General features: G+C 41.1%; 1 protein-coding gene and 1 pseudogene across 3 annotated transcripts; one reads left to right on the top strand and one right to left on the bottom strand.

The window, feature by feature from the left end:
* Positions 1–226: 226 nt before the first annotated feature.
* LOC124031493 (TRAF-interacting protein) lies at positions 227–16683 on the bottom strand. Of its 3 annotated transcripts, XM_046342772.1 has the most exons (17): positions 16515–16683; positions 14887–15014; positions 4552–4663; positions 4345–4402; positions 4117–4203; positions 3955–3994; positions 3712–3839; positions 3541–3635; positions 3279–3392; positions 2595–2682; positions 2378–2467; positions 2151–2239; positions 1880–2035; positions 1716–1767; positions 1454–1561; positions 1174–1224; positions 227–948 (listed from the first exon to the last, which is right to left on the bottom strand). In XM_046342772.1, the coding sequence occupies exons 3-17, from the start codon at positions 4647–4649 to the stop codon at positions 835–837; spliced, it is 1368 nt and encodes a 455-aa protein (XP_046198728.1). In that variant the 5' UTR covers positions 4650–4663; positions 14887–15014; positions 16515–16683; the 3' UTR covers positions 227–834. The 3 variants fall into 3 exon arrangements, with proteins under 3 accessions (XP_046198728.1, XP_046198729.1, XP_046198727.1); XM_046342773.1 differs by lacking the exons at positions 14887–15014; positions 16515–16683 and adding an exon at positions 6407–6425; XM_046342771.1 differs by lacking the exons at positions 14887–15014; positions 16515–16683 and adding an exon at positions 4914–5524.
* Positions 6515–17896, top strand: LOC124031494 (annotated as a pseudogene).
* Positions 17897–18304: the final 408 nt, after the last annotated feature.

The following is an 18304-nucleotide window of genomic DNA, read 5'->3' on the forward strand; positions in this document are numbered from 1 at the left end:
ACCATCCTTACACTGCCCCCTGCTGGAGATTATTAATAATGTACAGTAAAACAGCAACGTGCTGGCAAAGAAACTTAATTAACCATTCTGTAGCATGGAGAGTGGACTGTGGGACACATTACTGGACCATGCGGTGGAGAGGACATCTCTGCTACAGTATCATAGTGAGATGCATAGTGTGGAAACTAAAATAAAATAAAAACATACATTAACATACCCCACTCAAGTTAAGGAAACTATAGTTTATTATTTCACAAACATAAGAGATCTTACACAATAATCACAAGTAAAAGTATGTATGTATCTAAAATAAATAGCACTAAAAGACAAGAGGATGATGTTCTGGAGAAGTGGGAAAAAAAATTCAATATCATGCTGTATTACAATATTCAGACAGTGTTAGTAAAACAATAAATGTTCAAGTGCGAAAGATAATTTCTTTGTAATGTGCAACAGTCAAATGGCTGACATTTCACAGATGCTCATAATACAGGAAAGTTCCTCGAATAACTGTACCGCACACTGAATTACAATTAGATGAAACTGAAACACCTGAAAACAAGATTACTACACAATTTCATGATGAAACAAAAGAAGTCTCAATACACCAAAACAAATATTCTACAACAAAACCATCTGCTGTGCCCATTCATGCCCAAAGCCTGGAGCAAGCCCTCAAGTAAGAAGTGCAAACCAAAGTAGATCATAGTCCTTTTACTGGACCGGTAAACCTATTCAGGTTGCGCCTCCCTCGATTGTTCCAGACCGGCTGGCCCCTAGTGTCAGAGGTGCATCTGACACGTCTGTATTAGTCAGGGATGGACAGGTCATAGGTCACTCCAGATAACTGTCCAGAGTAAGACAGGTGGAGATCTTGGCAGGAGCTGGTCGGGAAACCTTTTTTCTCTTTGCCTTCATCATGAGTGGGCGAATATCTGACAAAGGAGACTGGTGTGGGTGGCCGAATTAAGGAAAATTGCATTCCATAACAAATGGCATTTTCCAGTTCCCCCCTGATTGTTTCCTATGAGATTAGTTACAGTAATGTATAACAGACATTTATCAATAGACATCATAGAGGATATAATACAGTCAAAATATGTTCTTCAACACCCGCTTCAATGAGAAATACCAGTCAGGAAACCTGAATTGTACGGTTTAAGAAAAGGATACAGGTTGGAAGAATTTGGTTCTCCCTCCAAGTCCATCATAACCACTTCTGACCTGGAATATGAGATAGTCATACATTTTGTTATTTCATTGACAGGAACAAGACAGGGAAGCAAGGGCAATTGTAGGTCATGTTTTGGAAGTCATTAGGTGGAATGCACTGTCCTTCACTGTAATTGAGGGCGTGAAAATGTGGAACAGGTTCATAGTAAGAAATACACCAGAACAATCATACAGTAACTGTAGTGTTGTGAGGGAAAGAGAATAGAGTCAGGTTACTTACAGCTCCCAGTTTACTCCTCTGGGGGTCCAGCATGCTGCCAAAGGTCTTCTTCCTGAACAGAATGGAGTTACGGAAGAATGTACCCATTGGCACCTCCTCCTCTCTGGCCTGGGAGAATTCATAAACACAGAAGCTTATGGCATGCCATGCACACTAAAGTACAACACGTCTAGCTTTAAAATGTATCCAAAGCAATGTGGTCATCACAGAGTCCGTACATGTGGTGCATGTGTTAAGTGAACCCTTGGAAGTGGTAAAATACCTTGCTTACAAACGAGGCGCTGTCACGGTGTTTGGTTGGCGAGGACGACAACCTGAGAAAGAAAGAACATAAGATAAATATGATCAATACTTCAGAAACGTTGAACAAATAAGTGTCAGGAGCATGTGTCCCTCGTCAATGACACACTGTAGAGGGAGACTCACGTGGCTGGATCCAGACGCATCTTTTTGGATGGGACCTGTGACGACCTCTTATCCACCAGGTCAGGTGTGGTGATGTCAAAGGTCATGTTAAGGTCAATGTCCTCACTGTTGGCAGGCTGGTGGAGACGGGGCTGTTGCAGCTGCACTGGGGCAGGGCTGAAAGACAAGGGGGAAAGAACCCAATCAGTGACTAACAACAGATCTACCAAGAAGGTATCTATATACTAAGTAGCACGCGCTGTGTAGAAAATCGATTGGTGAAGTGACAAACCTCTCGAAGACTAGTCGGCTCAAGGCTTCGTTAGTGCGGGTTGGTGTGCTCAGGGTCTTTTGAAGAATCTCAACTTTTTTCTTCAGACTCTAACAGTGTTAAAAACACAAAGTAGTGGAATAGTGAACTCAGATTTTCAAATACATTAGTATTTTTAATTACCCAAATATAACATAGCTTTGCAAATTGTATAGTGCTGATAATTTACAGAATTGAGGGCTCCTTACAGTGATCTCTTTGTCTGCGTTGGTCAAGTCATTTTGGACAGCTTTCATGTCATCATTGGTCCTGTTCATCTCCATTGTGGCTTTCTGCAACTACAGAGATATTAGAAACTGTGTCAGTCTCAGATTGGAAGTAGGTGAGACATCCCACATTATCACAGAACAATTCAATTAATGTGTTTCTAAATATATATATATATATTTTTTTTACATGTATTACCTTGTTGTTTGAAGCAAACACCTCCCTTTTGAGCTTTTCAGACATTTCATTTGAATATCTGAGGCTCCCTTTTAGGTTCTCATATTCTCTGCAAAGGATAATAGGAATTACTTGATAAATATCCTTTCAAAACACTGTTGCCCTGGCAATGTAAACTGAGAATGCAAAACATTAAGAACACATGCTGTTTCCATGACAGACTGACCAGGTGAAAGCTATGATCCCTTATTGATATCACTTAAATCAGTGTAGATGAAGGGGAAGAGCCCAGTTAAAGAAGGGTTTTTAAGCCTTGAGACAACTAAGGCATGGATTGTGTATGTGTGCCATTCTGAGGGTGAATGGACAAGACAAAACATTTAAGTGCCTTTGAACGGGGTATGGTAGCAGGTGCCAGACGCAAGAACTGCAACGCTGCTGTGTTTTTCATGCTCAACAGTTTCCTGTGTGTATGAAGAATGGTCCACCCCCCAAAGGACATCCAGCTAACTTGACACAACTATGGGAAGCATTGGAGTCAACATGGGCCAGCATCCCTGTGGAACGCTTGACACCTTGTAGAGTCCATTCCCTGATGAATTAAGGCTGTTCTGAGGGCAAGGGAGGGATGCAACTTGATATTAGGAAGGCGTTCCTCATGTTTGCTATACTCAGTGTATAATGTAAATGTTTGACATTCCTTACTTCTTGAGAGAGATGCAGTAGATGGAGAGCTCCTCCATGGCAGCCTGGCCAACACCCATGTCACTGATCATGGATTCCACCTCAGCCCTCTGACCCTGTAACACCACATCCAGACTGGGAAGGACACACACACACACACACACACACACACACACACACACACACACACACACACACACTAGTAAAATATACAGGCCAGCACAGTATTGTTTGGGTTGGCACAAAAGTCAGAAAATTATTATTGTGCGAGTCTGTGGGCTACCTCTCATATGTTTTCATTTTGGTCCTGAGTCGTCGGGCTTCCTCCTTAGCAGCCTGAGTCTCACTCTGCTGGTTCTCCAGGTATTTCATCTGTTTCTGAAAGGTCCAAAACCCTCAAAATGTTAGAGAGATGTCAGGTAGAAAGGAGAGAAAGGAGCATGTAACATCTTACCCTGAGAACTGAGCAGAGCATATCTTTCTTGCCAATCTCCTTCCTAACAATGTCCAAGTCTTTCTTCTGCCTGTCCACAGTCTCCTTCAAGCCCTCTACCATCTTCAGTCTGTCCCTCCAGTCTCTCTCTGAGGATAGAAATACAAGTCAATGTTTCAGCCATCCAAATGCCAAAAACAGTTACACCATCATAGTAACATGTGGTCTCAAAGCAAGCATCAGTTGTGTTCACTGGCCTCTTACCTTTGGTACTTAAAACAGCTTTCATTCTATCGAGCTCGTTCTGCAGAAGAAAAAATGAAACACCGAATAAGCGATGTCATACAATAATATCCCAAATTCACACGCCATGACAATGTTCTATTCAATGTTGCCACAACGTGAGTCAAGATGGTGTAGGCCTACCTGCAAACACTCTGGATCCGCAGAGGATCCCTCTCCTTCACCACCGATGTCAAAGAACAACTTGTTGATAATGTGTCTGGTGCTAACCTGAGGGGAGAGTCCAGACAAAGATAAAAATGTAGAAAAGTATTTGTAGGGTTATTTTGAGATGAATGGGATTGATGTAACGTGTACAGAATGAAACACCAGTGTTCAGAAGGGGTCAGCAGTATAGCAAGTTAGTCCTACCTGTTTTCTACATTGTGGACATGTCTTGTTGGGGGCAGTCTGAAACCACTGAAGAAGACTGTAAGCAGAGGAAAGAGTGAAACGTTACACACAACTGACATTTAACAATAGCTAGACTATTAAATTTAGCTAGGCCACAAGTACTGGCTAGTCAAACTATTTCCTTAATGTAGAGACTGATTCATCAGACAGTCATTGGTAACTCACCATTCATAGTGGAAGGTGTGCCCACAGTGGATGGCAGCCACATCTCTGGAGTGATCGAAGAAATCTGAACAGATGGTACAGTAGGCACGAATAGGCATTTTTGAAGACCACCCTGTCAAGAAAAAGGCAAGTTATCATGTTTGTGTTCAACATAGTCATGTTTGCTGGTTCTAATGTTGATATCAGCTACCGGTAGCGAAATTGCTAGCTAGCTAGCTTTGTTATTATTGGCAATAGTTATCTAACCATTAGTTAGCAACCTAGCTAGCCGGCTAGATCGCGTTAGCCAACTAGATAGCTGTTAACCCTCTTTGTCACCTACGATACAGCAGGCTGTGTTGCTTACATTCGCCCGTATTTACCTTAAAGTTATTGAGTATTTGTTACATTAATACGTATATTATTCATTGCAGTTCGAATAACTATGAAATCCTGTTTACGCCTAGCTAGCACGCACAACACTCGCGCGGCGCAGTTCGAACGTAAAAGTCCCCGCCCCTTGCGTGTACGTAATCATCGAAATGGTACGTTCAGATATCTTCCACACGATTCAATGATAGCGAAACAACTGGGGCGTATTCATTACAACGATTCTGTTGCAAAACGTTTCTTGAACTGAACGAAACGGGGAGGGACATACCTGAATTTGTCGAAAATAAACTAGTTTCTGTTGCAAAACGAAACTGTGTACTAATGATTGCACCCCTGTACCTTCTCTGTCAGAAAATGATGTGCTAGCCAGCCCAAGCGAGTGGTATTATTTTACACAGTGACAGTCAACGTTACAACATTCAATATGCATTTTAACTCGACTCGGAAGAAATTAGAGGTAGCTATGATTTAAGAACATTTTGTGTAACGTTACACGCGGGAAAATTCTTCAGCTTCTTAACTATTCTATTTAGCTGCATATCTAGCAGCTAAATGATGTTCATAACTAACTCAAGATAGACCACGGCCTGTCGTTTCCAATGTGAACACATGAGTAATAGTGGACAGAACAAGCAAGGAGAGGGGCAGAGCCAAACAGGATCTAGCGAGATTGGATCTAGCACTTTTTGGAAACTTTGACTGAGTAAAGTCGACAAAACGTCCCACTGTGCTCGTAACAGATTTGAGTTTTGGAAACAAAACTGTATTGAGATCACATGTTTCATCAATGAGAACATTTGAAGAATGTAGCAAGGCCAAAGTCCCATCTCGTTCCATCATTTCCCACTGCCGGCAACTGGGCTTCCTCTCACCACCATATTTGGTAGTGAGTGGAAATGCCAATCGGATGCTTCACATTTATACATCTGGTGAAATGTCTGTCTCGTTGTTCTGTTTTCCGTCTCAGCAGATCAGGAACAGCTCAAAGAAGTTCAGCTCAAGTTGTTAACATTGTGGTTTTACATTATTGCCATAGAGAATGATAGAGGCCTCTAGTGGCCGAAAGGCTGTCTTAGCATTGGCACCACAGCGCCATTGAGCGCTTCCACTATTTTAATGTAGGCAACTGTGTGACTTCCAACGTCATTGGCTGATCCCTCCTGGTGACCCTGTTGGAGTCATGTCCAACTGGGTCATCAGGAGGGATCTGCCAATTGTGAAGAAGAAAACATATTCCCTAAAATGGAGATAGGCTCAATGGCATTGCTCATGCTGTCACATACACCATAATGGCACAGGTACAATGATGAGGCCTCTTTCCATCTCTATGACCATAGCCATTGACTGAAGAGTGTTGTACCAGTCATATTTCCTTTTATTTTTATCATGATAGCAACATAGTCACACAGAAAAACTGTCAGTGTATCATACTCAAAACTGAGGCAGGATGCACAACGACACTATTGCTCATCCGGAAACTCACTGTTTTGTAAGCAAATGTTGACCTTCACCCCATCTGTGATGTTGACAGACTTGGTATCTACTATCTTGTGTTTCAGGTGGTTGTCCCTTAGTTACTTAGGTAGCAGTGATGGCTGGAGACGTCCACAACAGGGGTGTTTCATGAGAGGTCCAACAGAATGGCACCAATGGACCGTCTCTGCAAGGACAGGACTGAAAGCCCCACCACAGGCCTGGTGGAGGGCACAGAACCAGGTGGGCAAGGCAACTCTAATGGTGGCATTGTGCTCCAGCAAACAATGTCCACTTGTAGTCTACCTACTGTAGATGTCATGTTACTACAGAACAGCTCCCTTGTCGGGGATACAAAATCCAGTGGTTGTCCTGAACAATGAAAATGAATAGTTCTCTAATTGAAATATATGGCCACTTGAACATAGGCTAAATTTCCTCCAATGACAACAGGAATTAGAATAATTATTTTAATATTGGATATTTCCTTATTGGAAATAGTTTAGAATAAATACTGTACAAGCCACATTCGCAATTGATTACGGTAACGGCTCTCGCTGTGTCATGGTTTCCCAAGAGAGACAGCAGCAGTGAAAGAACTGTTGCATCCATAGTCGCGTGAGAAAACGTTTTTTGCACCCCACTTTTTATTATTATTTTTTTACCAGAAAATCATAATCCGTTGGGTCATTTGTCATATTCTATTATGAGTAATGTTTTGAGATAATGATCTATTTTAATACATACTAACAGATTGCATTTTGCATCCCGTCGCCTCAAGATGAATGGTTTTGACCACTGAGAAGTTTTGCTTCACTCCCACGCACCACTATTTTAGTTCAGTGCAATTAGAAAGCACTGGTCGCGCTGCTGGTGTATACAATGAAAAGGCACCTGCAAAATAAAATGTTAAAAAAAAAATGTTGTTACATTTGTTTCGTTGTTTCATCATTTGAGCAGCGTGCATCATGAGCTAATTCATTGTATAATTTCCTAATTGCCTGTAGCTGTGTACTCGCGCAAATGCGTCAAATGAAAAAGCACAGGGTAATTTATACCTCGTTAAAAACTTTTAGGGATAGGGGGCAGCATTTTCACTTTAGATGAATTGCGTGCCCATAGTGAACTGCCCCCTACTCTGTCCCAGATGCTAATAGATGCATATTATTATTACTATTGGATAGAAAACACTCTGAAGTTTCTAAAGCTGTTTGAACTATGTCTGTGAGTATAACAGAACTCATAGGGCAGGCAAACTTCCAAACAGGAAGTGGAAATTCTCATCATCTATTCACATAAGATATGGATCTGTTCGCACTTGCTACGCCTTCCACTAGATGTCAACAGTCAGTAGAACTTGGAATGAAGCCTTTAGTGTGATGTGGGACCGGATGGCAGCTATTTGAGTCACTGGTCTGGCAGAATGCCAGTTCCTGGTTACGTGCAGTAGTCATTATATCGCCTTGCGTTCCATTACTCTGTAGACAAAAACGAATGCTCCGGTTGGAACATTATTGGATATATATGATAATAGTATCCTGAAGATTGATTCTCTCCTTAGTTTGACCAGTTTATTCAACCTGGAATATAACTTTTTGAAGTTTTCGTCCGAGTTCACCTGGACCAGTGCCAGCTTTTGGACATGTGAACTAAACGTGCTAGCAAAAGTAGCTAATTGGAATGGACATTATGGAACAAAACAACAATTTATTGCGGAACTAGGATTCCTTGCACTGCATTCTGATGAAAGATCATCAAAGGTAAGGGAATATTTATGATGTAATTTCATATTTCTGTTGACTCCAACATGGCGGAGAAATATATTTACATCTGAGCGCCGTCTCAGATTATTGCATGGTATGCTTTTTTCATAATGTTTTAAAAAATCTGATACAGCAGTTGCATTAACAACCAGTGTATCGTTAATTATATGTAAAACATGTATCTTTGGTCAAAGTTTACGATTAGTATTTCTGTTATATGACGTGGCTCTCTGTAATTACTCCGGATATTTTGGAGGCATTTCTGAACATAGCGCCAATGTAAACTGAGATTTGTGGATATAAATATGCTTATTATCGAACAAAACATGACTGTATTGTGTAACATGATGTCATGTGAGTGTCATCTGATGAAGATTATCAAAGGTTAGTGATTCATTTTATCTCTAATTCTGCTTTTGTGACTATCTTTGGCAGGGAAAAATGGCTGTGTGTTTTTGGAGTTGGTGGTGATCTAACATAAATATATGTTGTGTTTTCGCTGTAAAACGTTTTAAAAATCGGACACGATGGGTAGATTAACATGATGTTTATCTTTCATTTGCTGTATTGGACTTGTTAATGTGTAAAAGTTGTGTTAATGTGTAAAAAATATTTCAAAAAAATATTTTTGAATTTCCAGCGCTGCCTTTTCAGCGGAATGTTGGGGGGGGGTTCCGTTAGCGGAACCTGTGTCCTAGACAGGTTTTTAAAACAAACAGCGTTGCATGGCTTGGTAAGTAATATCGAAAAAAATAAACAATATCTACCCTCTTTGCATCAAATATGTATGCTACTGAGACAATTTTAAAAATGTTAATGGTGACCGTAACAGTGCTTCAAAAAAAAGTGGCAAAAAAAGTACATGTTGGGGGGGGGGGGGACAGAACGGTCAATTAATACACGTTATTCCTCATACTTTTCATAATGATTATTTTCCTTCACGATTTATTATCAAGTACAGTATGTCGCAAACTCAATGTGGTTGTTGAAAATGACAAAATACAAATAATTGATAGTAGCCTAGTCCTGTAACTGCAGGCTACAGATTCAAATGTAAAACCCATATATTTTCTCTCATTTTAAAAAGGCAAGATTCTCAAGGGAGGCTAACAGTAGAATATTTTTTTGTTCAAATCAAAATGCAATTACATTATGTATGCAGTACTGTTTTTGTTTCTATTTATCAAATTAGGCCTGCACAATAACAAAATATGCTGGCTGTTTGTAGCTCTTGAATTCTGTTTTATGAACTAACCTTTATTAAATAAATGGTTGGAAACCCAGGCTGCTCTAGCCCAAACATGTCCAATATTATCGGAGCAACATTTTAGAATTTATATTGCAGGTTCAGGGACGCAATTTATGGATATACAGTACCAGTCAAAAGTTTGGACACACCTACTCATTCAAGGGTTTCTTTATTTTTGACTACTTTCTACATTGTATAATAGTAGTGAAGACATCAAGACTATGCAAAAAAACACATGGAATCATGTAGTAACCAAAGAGAGTGTTAAACAAATCAAAATATGAGATTCTTCAAAGTAGCCACCCTTTGCCTTGATGACAGCTTTGCACACTCTTGGCATTCTCTAAACCAGCTTCATGAGGTAGTCATCTGGAATGCATTTCAATTAACAGGTGTGCCTTAAGTTAATTTGTGGAATTTCTTTCCTTGATGCGTTTGAGCCAGTCAGTTGTGTTGCGACAAGGTAGGGTTGGTATACAGAAGATAGTCATATTTGGTAAAAGACCAAGTCCATATTATGGCAAGAACAGCTCAAATAAGCAAAGAGAAATGACAGTCCATCATTACTTTAAGACATGAAGGTCAGTCAATAAGGAAAATGTCAAGAACTTTGAAAGTTTCTTCAAGTGCCCAAATAAATGCTTCAGAGTTCAAGTAACAGACATATCTTAACATCAACTGTTCAGTGGAGACTGTGTGAATCAGGCCTTCGTGGTCAAATTACTGCAAAGAAACCACTACTAAAGGAAACCAATAATAAGAAGAGACTTGCTTGGACCAAGAAACATGAGCAATGAACATTGAACTGGTGGAAATCTGTCCTTTGGTCTGATGAGTCAACATTTGAGATATTTGGTTCCAACCACTGTCTTTGTGAGACGCAGAGTAGGTGAACAGATGATCTCTACATGTGTGGTTCACACTGTGAAGCATGGAGGGGGGTTGGGGGTGTTTTGCTGGTGACACTGTATGTGGTTTATTTAGAATTCAAGGCACACTTAACCAGCATGGCTACCACAGCATTTTGCAGTGATACGCCATCCCATCTGGTTTGCGCCTAGTGGGACTATCATTTGTTTTTCAACAGGAAAATGACTCAACACACCTCCAGGCTATGTAAGGGCTATTTGACCAATAAGGAGAGTGAAGGAGTGCTGCATCAGATGACCTGGCCTCCACAATCACCTGACCTCAACCCAATTGAGATTGTTTGGGATGATTTTGATCGCGGAGTGAAGGAAAAGCAGCCAACAAGTGCTCAGCATATGTGGAACTCCTTCAAGACTGTTGGAAAAGCATTCCAGGTGTAGCTGGTTGAGAGAATGCTAAGAGTGTGCAAAGCTGTCCTCAAGGTGGGTACTTTGAAGACTCTCAAATATGAAATATATTTGTTTCACACTTTTTTGCTTACCACATGATTCCATGTGTTATTTCATTGTTTTGATGTCTTGTAGAAAACGGTCAAAATAAAGAAAAACCTTGGAATAAGTAGGTGTGTCCAAAGTTTTGACTGGTACTGCATATATAGCTTCCCAAAAAATCCTAATTTTATACAGATAAATTAATAATGTGTTTGCAATATTGTTTTTATGTGAACATGATCAATGACCAAATTTAATTTGCAAAACTGTATTTTCAAGATGACAGTTCTTGTTCAAAGCCCTTCCAGATAACACTGTCATATTGAGAAAGAAAATCATTAAAAGATCAAAGTTCACATTTGTAATTGTAGTACGTGATTGTGATCGCATTTTTTGTGACGACAATATGAAAACTCAATGTCCAATTGAACTTCTTAGTGATTGATTTGACAACACCCAGTGAAATAGCAGCTCGCCAAATTAAAAAACAGAAATACTCATAATAATTCATAAATCATACAAGTGTTATACACACAAGTTTTTAAAGATTAACGTCTTGTTAATCCAGCCACAGTGTCAGATTTCAAAAAGGCTTTACGGCGAAAGCAAACCATGCTATTATCTAAGGACAGCACCCCATCAAACATGCACATGAAAATCATAATTCAACCCACCAGGCACAACACAAAAATCAGAAATAACATATAATTAATTAATTTAACGTAAATAATTGATAAAATATAAGACGGGATAAACTGCATTCAATAACGGATAAAAACAAAGTGGAGCGAGCTTTCAGGTCACACGCCTCTAACAAACAGTACACTTCACTCGACCCTTGTTCTGAACTGCCTTACTTCTTCATTTCTCAAAGGAAAAACATCAAACAATTTCTAAAGACTGTTGAAATCCAGTGGAAGCGATAGTAACTGCAAGCAAGTGACTTAGAAATCTAGATCTCCATAGAAAGTTCATTGAAAAGAGTGTGACCTCCAATTTCTTTTCTCTGGATGGTTTGTCCTCTGGGTTTCGCCTGCCAAATAAGTTCTGTTATACTCACAGACATCACTCAAACAGTTTTAGAAACTTCAGAGTGTCTTCTATCCAAATCTCCCAATAATATGCATATCCTAGCTTCTGGACCTGAGTAGCAGGCAGTTTACTTTGGGCACACGTTTCATCCGGATGTGAAAATAGTCCCCCCTAGCCTTAAGAAGTTTTAACCACTCTGCCTACATGTACATATTACCTCGACTAACTGGTGCCCCCACACATTGACTCTGTACCTGTACCCCGTGTATATAGCCTTGCTATTGTTATTTTACTGCTTCTGTTAATTATTTGTTACTTTTATTTTAAATTTTTATTTTATTTTTATTTTTAACTTATCTATTTTTTAATTAACAATTTTTTAAAGCATTGTGGGTTTGTAAGTAAGCATTTCACTGTAAGCTCTACACCTGTTGTATTCTGCACATGTGACAAATAACATTTGATAATTCTTGACCTACCAAGTGCAAAATTCTAACAGTATTATAATATTATTCCTCCCATTTAAAAAAATGAATTTCCTCATTGTTATTCTGGCTACATTCTTAACAGTTTGGCCTGTCAATCGAGCACTGTGGGTGGGATTGTCAGAGGAGGATCAGGATATTTGTGAGAGTCACTGAGTTGGTAGGGTTTTAAACCTGTCAATCAATCACTATGGGTGGGATGTTTGAGCCACAGGGTTCGTAGGGTTTCAGACCTGTCAATTCATTATTAGGGGTGGGATTTTCAGGGAAGGGAGTAGATTAGTAATCTAGTCATTAAAACACGTTTTCAATATAATTTAGTTTGACAAAACCTACGAAAATTGTGTTCTGTTCATAAATATGGATTATCCCTATTAAGAAACACTATAATTACAGGAGGTTAACTTTTTAAATATATATATATATTTCACCTTTATTTAACCAGGTAGGCTAGTTGAGAACAAGTTCTCATTTGCAACTGCGACCTGGCCAAGATAAAGCATAGCAGTGTGAACAGACAACAACACAGAGTTACACATGGAGTAAACAATAAACAAGTCAATAACACAGTTGAAAAAAAGAGTCTATATACATTGTGCAAAAGGCATGAGGAGGTAGGCGAATAATTACAATTTTGCAGATTAACACTGGAGTGATAAATGATCAGATGGTCATGTGCAGGTAGAGATACTGGTGTGCAAAAGAGCAGAAAAGTAAATAAATAAAAACAGTATGGGGATGAGGTAGGTAAATTGGGTGGGCTATTTACCGATGGACTATGTACAGCTGCAGCAAGGTCCTTTTCATAACGGTGTTATCTCAAAGCTCTACTGAGGTAAAAACAACATACATTTAGAATCAAGCCAGTTAATAGCAATAGTGCGCTAGGTGCTCAATACATTTTAGATTGAGACTAGGTAGCAGTGATAGCTGGAGACATCCATGAAAAAGACAGTCAGTAGAAATGGGTTTTAAGGCCCGTTTTAAAAGTTCAGAGTTGTCAGGGAGAGCATTCCATAGGCGAGGGGCAAGGGAGCAGAAGGCTCGTACCTTCATAGTTCGGAGACGTGTTTGGGGACTTGAAGCAGTAGGAAGTGGCTGGAGCGGAGAGTGCAAAGTAGCTCGCTGATTAAGATGAGGTTGCTGATTTCGGTTGGCCTCAATCCATTCAAGGCTTTAAATACAAGCATGAGGATTTTGAAGTTGATCCTGTAGTTGACCGGTATAAGATTATTTTGAAGATAAATACACATTGCAGAGTTTGAGAGGACTAAAAACTAGAGTACTAATGGTCAATAGGGAATTGTAAATAGGAGATGGGTTTCAGTTCAACAGCTGTTTAGAATCTGTGGAATGTCACTTGTGAACTCAAAGCTACGTGTGCTACGTTCTGTACATTGAGTCGGGAGCAGGATACTTGTTATTTGGACATTGGTCCAGTCGTACTGCAAGGACTTCTGATTGGTTAATCCCAGGCTACCGTGAGGGGTTAAAAATGGCATCCTGTTCCTTTGTTCAGTGGAGAAGCTGAGGACAGAGGAGGCTGAACATCTACCTCCCAGCATCACATCTTGATTTGTCCTTCTCAAATAAACCTATTTTTCTCCCCCTGATTTGTTTTGGGGCTTGTGTTATTGAAGAATAACAGCAATTGCTAACACCTGTAGCCAGTGGAGTTGGCCCAGGATCGGGTTGATTTGGTCTGACTTCTTGGTCCAGGTAAGGACCCTGGCATCACTGTTCTGGATTAGTTGGATCCTCTGTAGTGATTTGGCTGGGAGGCCCACAAACATTTCCGTAGTCGATCTGAAAGAAAATGAAGGCGTGGTTGAGATTCTCTGCATCTGGCTGGGAGGCTGATGGGATGCATGACCCAGGCAATGTTTTGAAAAAATTATGTTTTACATATTTGTTTTATGTGGGCATTTAAAGAACAGAGAAGAATCAAACTTGACTCCTGGGTTGGAGATAACAGGTGACTGTTGATTGTAGGGCAGATGTTTCCAGCATTGGTGACCTGCTTGGGTGTCCCAATAAGTATAGCCTCAGTCTTGCTTCTGTTCAACTGGAGGACGTTCTCTTTCATCCATGCCCTGATGTCCTCTAGGTAGCTGCTAAGTTTTTCTAAGGCAGAGATGGTGTCCGGTTTGGTGTTGATGTGAACCTGGGTATTGTCAGTGTAGAAGTTGATGTTATAATCTCTGAGGATTTGGCCAAGAGGGAGTATGTAAATTAAAAACAGAGTGGGAGGGTGGGGTATGCAAAATGGGCTAATTTAGAGCATTTCTTTCTTCTTAATGTTTTGGTATTCAGGTCCAGAAAGTTACTTACTGACCAGTTTTACCATGGGCAAATATATATGGGAAGTTTTCAAGTCAAGGGGTTCAGTCAAAAAGTGATTGAAATCAAATGTGTACAAATCGCTCTGTGTGAGGGGGCTGAGGAGGAGAACCAGAAGGAGCAGCTGCCTAAGGTGGAGGTAGAGGAGGAGGTGTGCCCAGAAAGCAGGATTAAGGACGAGGATGTGTGCAGTGAGACCTGTCGTAGCCACAGGAATCATGTGTTTGTACTGAGCGAGGCAGGCAAGCCCATCTACTCACGCTACGGCACAAAGGAGGCCCTCTCCAGCACCGTGGGGTCGTGATGTTGCCTGGTCTCCCTCGTGAAGGCAGACAACAGTATCATTTGCTCCATTCACGCAAGTGAGTAGAAGATTTGGGGAGTATCTCTGTGGAGTGGAAAATTAGAGTTAGAGGGTAAAGTAGCTTTGTCATAGTTTTTGTCAGTGAATCATAGTGAACAACTTTAAAGTAGGCTATGCAATTCAAACCTCAGTCAGTAAGATATGCCATATTGAAAAAAAAAAAAACGATCTGTCTGTACTGTAGATGTGTCATTGCCGTCTCATTCAAATCTTCTGTTCAAGACGGTTACAAAGTGGTGCTCCTTCGCGAAACTCCTCTGGTCCTGGTGGGCGTATCCCGGACCTGTCAGTCAGATAGAGAGCTGACGCGTGAGCTGCAGTACATCTACCACCAGATCGTCAGCCTGCTCAACCTCACCCAGCTCAACCACATCTTCCAGCACAAGCAGAACTATGACCTGGGCCGTCTACTGACAGGCTCCGAGCATCTCACGGACAACCTGCTGTGTCTGTTGGACCATGACCCGGGCCTGCTCGTCAGCACTGTCACTTGCCTCCACCTTGCCAGCTCCACCAGCGACTTGGTCTCCCCCAGGCTGCCAAGACCAAGAACCTGGTCTTCTCCATCCTCCTCGCTGGGGACTGCCTGGTCACCCTGGTACGCAAGAAGGACCAGTACCTGCACCATATGGACCTGCACCTGCTCTTCAACCTGGTGGGTGTCCTCTTTCCACGAGGGTGAAGGCTGGACGCCCATCTGTCACTCTAAGTTCAGCACTGCTGGCCTCTTCCACACCCACATCTCTTACCTGGAGCTGGCCTCTGACCTTTGTCTCATCCTGGTGTCTGCCGACCGGGAGGAATTCTTTAACCTTTTTGATTGCAAGCACCGCTTCCTAGAGCAGCTGAGCCAACGCACTGCCTACAAGGCCTTGAATGAGGCACTGAAGTGCCCCAGCTACTCTGTCAGCCAGGTCGGCATCCCAGAGCTCAGGCACTTTCTGTACAAGTCCAAGACCTCTAGAATCTACACAAGGTGAGTATGGACGATTTATGCAATGTACAACAGGGGTTCCCAAAGTTTTTCACTCAGGCCCTCCTTTCATGTACTGGGGAACATTCCCCCCCCCCCCCCCCCGCATGCCATGTCTATTTCTATTAGCACAAGCACTTTTCATGGTACAAACTCTTCACACCCCTCATGTTGGTGAATATATTTTTTTCAGCTTTAAAGCTTTCCTGCAATTCTATACATTTTTGTTATGGGGTGCAGAGCAAATGTAGCAGTTTTAAAGCAAATTTTTCTTGCAATTCTATACATTTTGCCATGTCTAATGTGTGATATTTAAGTGACAACAAAATTACAACAAAATTCTATGGGCTAAAAAACCCAGCTAAAAATGTTAACTGGCATGGACTAGTTGATGTGGACATTTCTGACAAGTTATAAATAGCTCTCTATGGTATGCATGACTGACATGACAAGAGGAAAACACTACCCAATTTTGAAATTGCTCCTTGTGCATTCTACTATTAAAACTTTCAAGAGTAAGTACGGTTTATAGTCCTTGATACCCGTCTTACCTCTTTTTTTCCCCATTCGTTTCTGTGTCTTCCACCAGCCCTGAGCTGCCCCTGCTATACCAATCTGTAGAGGAGCAGGAGAGGCTGATGGGATTGTACCAGTGCCTCCACACCTGTTTGCCCCACCCGACACGCCCCCCTGTGCTCCATCTACCGCTGTGGAGAGACTGAGAACCTGCTGGCCTGGGTAAGCATAGTACACTGGTTTTATACCATTGTAGCTGATCTTGAAATGCACAGTCTTGCAGTGTAGAAGGAAGATGTTTGTCCATGCGGCTCTCTCCAGGGGATATCTGTAGTACCATGGTGATTAATCTCTCCTCTAAACCCTCTTCCATTACCCTACCTCTCCTTCAGGTGACAAGTGGCATTGAGCTCTACCTCTGTTTCAGTCCCCTGGGGACCAAGGCCGTGGCCGCTGTTAATAAGCTGCTGGAGTGGATCAAGAGGGAGGACGACTGCCTCTTTGTCCTCAGTCCCCTGACATACTGAGCCCACAGCTGATCTAGCTACAGTACTAAGAAACCCTGGCCCTCTAAACCTGCTGCCTCGTGACCTTGATGTCGGATGGACACTATTGTAGGTCATGGATGTAATGCTAACAAATCATCATGCATCACTTTTGTGCATATGCAGTCTGTTTGCTCTTTGCAGATTCTTCAGTCTATGGTAATCAGGGGGTAAAATTAATTAGGTAATCACAATGAGGGTAAAGCTATGTTTTATCAAACAGAATTTCTTGACTTTAATTGGTGGTTGACTTATTGGGAATTGAGAGATATGCAGCAGACATTTCTATTAATAACAATGCCAAAATCTGTGATGGGTGTCCCAATTGCTATAAGATGATGATTATTTGAAACTGTAATAGACCTGTCATTAATTTGCCATATGTTAATAATTATAATGTGCCCTGCCAATGTATCGCCACGGTCCGTGCCATGGTAAAACGTGCGCTCCTGTAGATCTGAAATAATTGCATAGTGAACGTTTTATCCAGGTGAGCCAGCCAACCAGAAAAACAATGTGAAGCAATTCAGGCATTATTGAAAGTCAGGACAATCCTTGTCCTGGAAGAAACATAATGTGTATAGTTGAGAAAAAAAGATTAAGCAAGCAGTAGGGATTTATAATTAAATGTGGAGTGGAGCTTTAGCTATAGTTACGTGCACGTACTTTCAAAATGATTCAGCAATCATAATTTATTTGAAAAACAGTTTCCATCATTTGTTGCAATTATGTCAGTTGTGCAGATGTGAGGACGGAGTCAAGGGCAGGACACAGAACTGAGTAAAATAACTGTCACACCCTGACCATAGTTTGCTTTGTATGTTTCTATGTTTTGGTTGGTCAGGGTGTGAGCTGGGTGGGCATTCTATGTTACATGTCTAGTTTGTCTAGTTCTATGTTTGGCCTGATATGGTTCTCAATCAGAGGCAGGTGTTCGTCATTGTCTCTGATTGGGAAACATATTTAGGTAGCCTGTTGGTGTTGGGTTTTGTGGGTGATTGTCCTTAGTGTCTTGATGTTCCTGTCTCTGTCTTTGCACCAGATAGGACTGTTTAGGTTTTCCATGTTTATTGTTTTGTAGTGTTCATGTGTACATTTACGTATTAAAAGAACCATGGACACTTACCACGCCGCATATTGGTCCTCTGATCCTTTTCACCTCTCCTCTTCAGAAGAAGAGGAGGAAATCCCTGACAATAACGTACTTTCAAAAACTAAAATATATCAGCCAACATAATCCACGCAGGGATAACAAACACAAACCAGGAATAGTCATGCAT

Source organism: Oncorhynchus gorbuscha, linkage group LG03, assembly GCF_021184085.1.
Source record: "Oncorhynchus gorbuscha isolate QuinsamMale2020 ecotype Even-year linkage group LG03, OgorEven_v1.0, whole genome shotgun sequence".
Lineage (NCBI taxonomy): Eukaryota > Metazoa > Chordata > Actinopteri > Salmoniformes > Salmonidae > Oncorhynchus > Oncorhynchus gorbuscha.

Bases quoted from the DNA above. Each gene is read 5' to 3' on its own strand.
- LOC124031493 (XM_046342772.1), bottom strand. From the start codon at position 4,649: ATGCCTATTCGTGCCTACTGTACCATCTGTTCAGATTTCTTCGATCAC. The intron at 2,036-2,150 runs GTTTGTCACTTC...CTTGTCTTTCAG, and splicing joins AGCCGACTAGTCTTCGAGAG to CCCTGCCCCAGTGCAGCTGC. The intron at 1,225-1,453 runs GTAAGTAACCTG...CTCATATTCCAG, and splicing joins AGAGGAGTAAACTGGGAGCT to GTCAGAAGTGGTTATGATGG.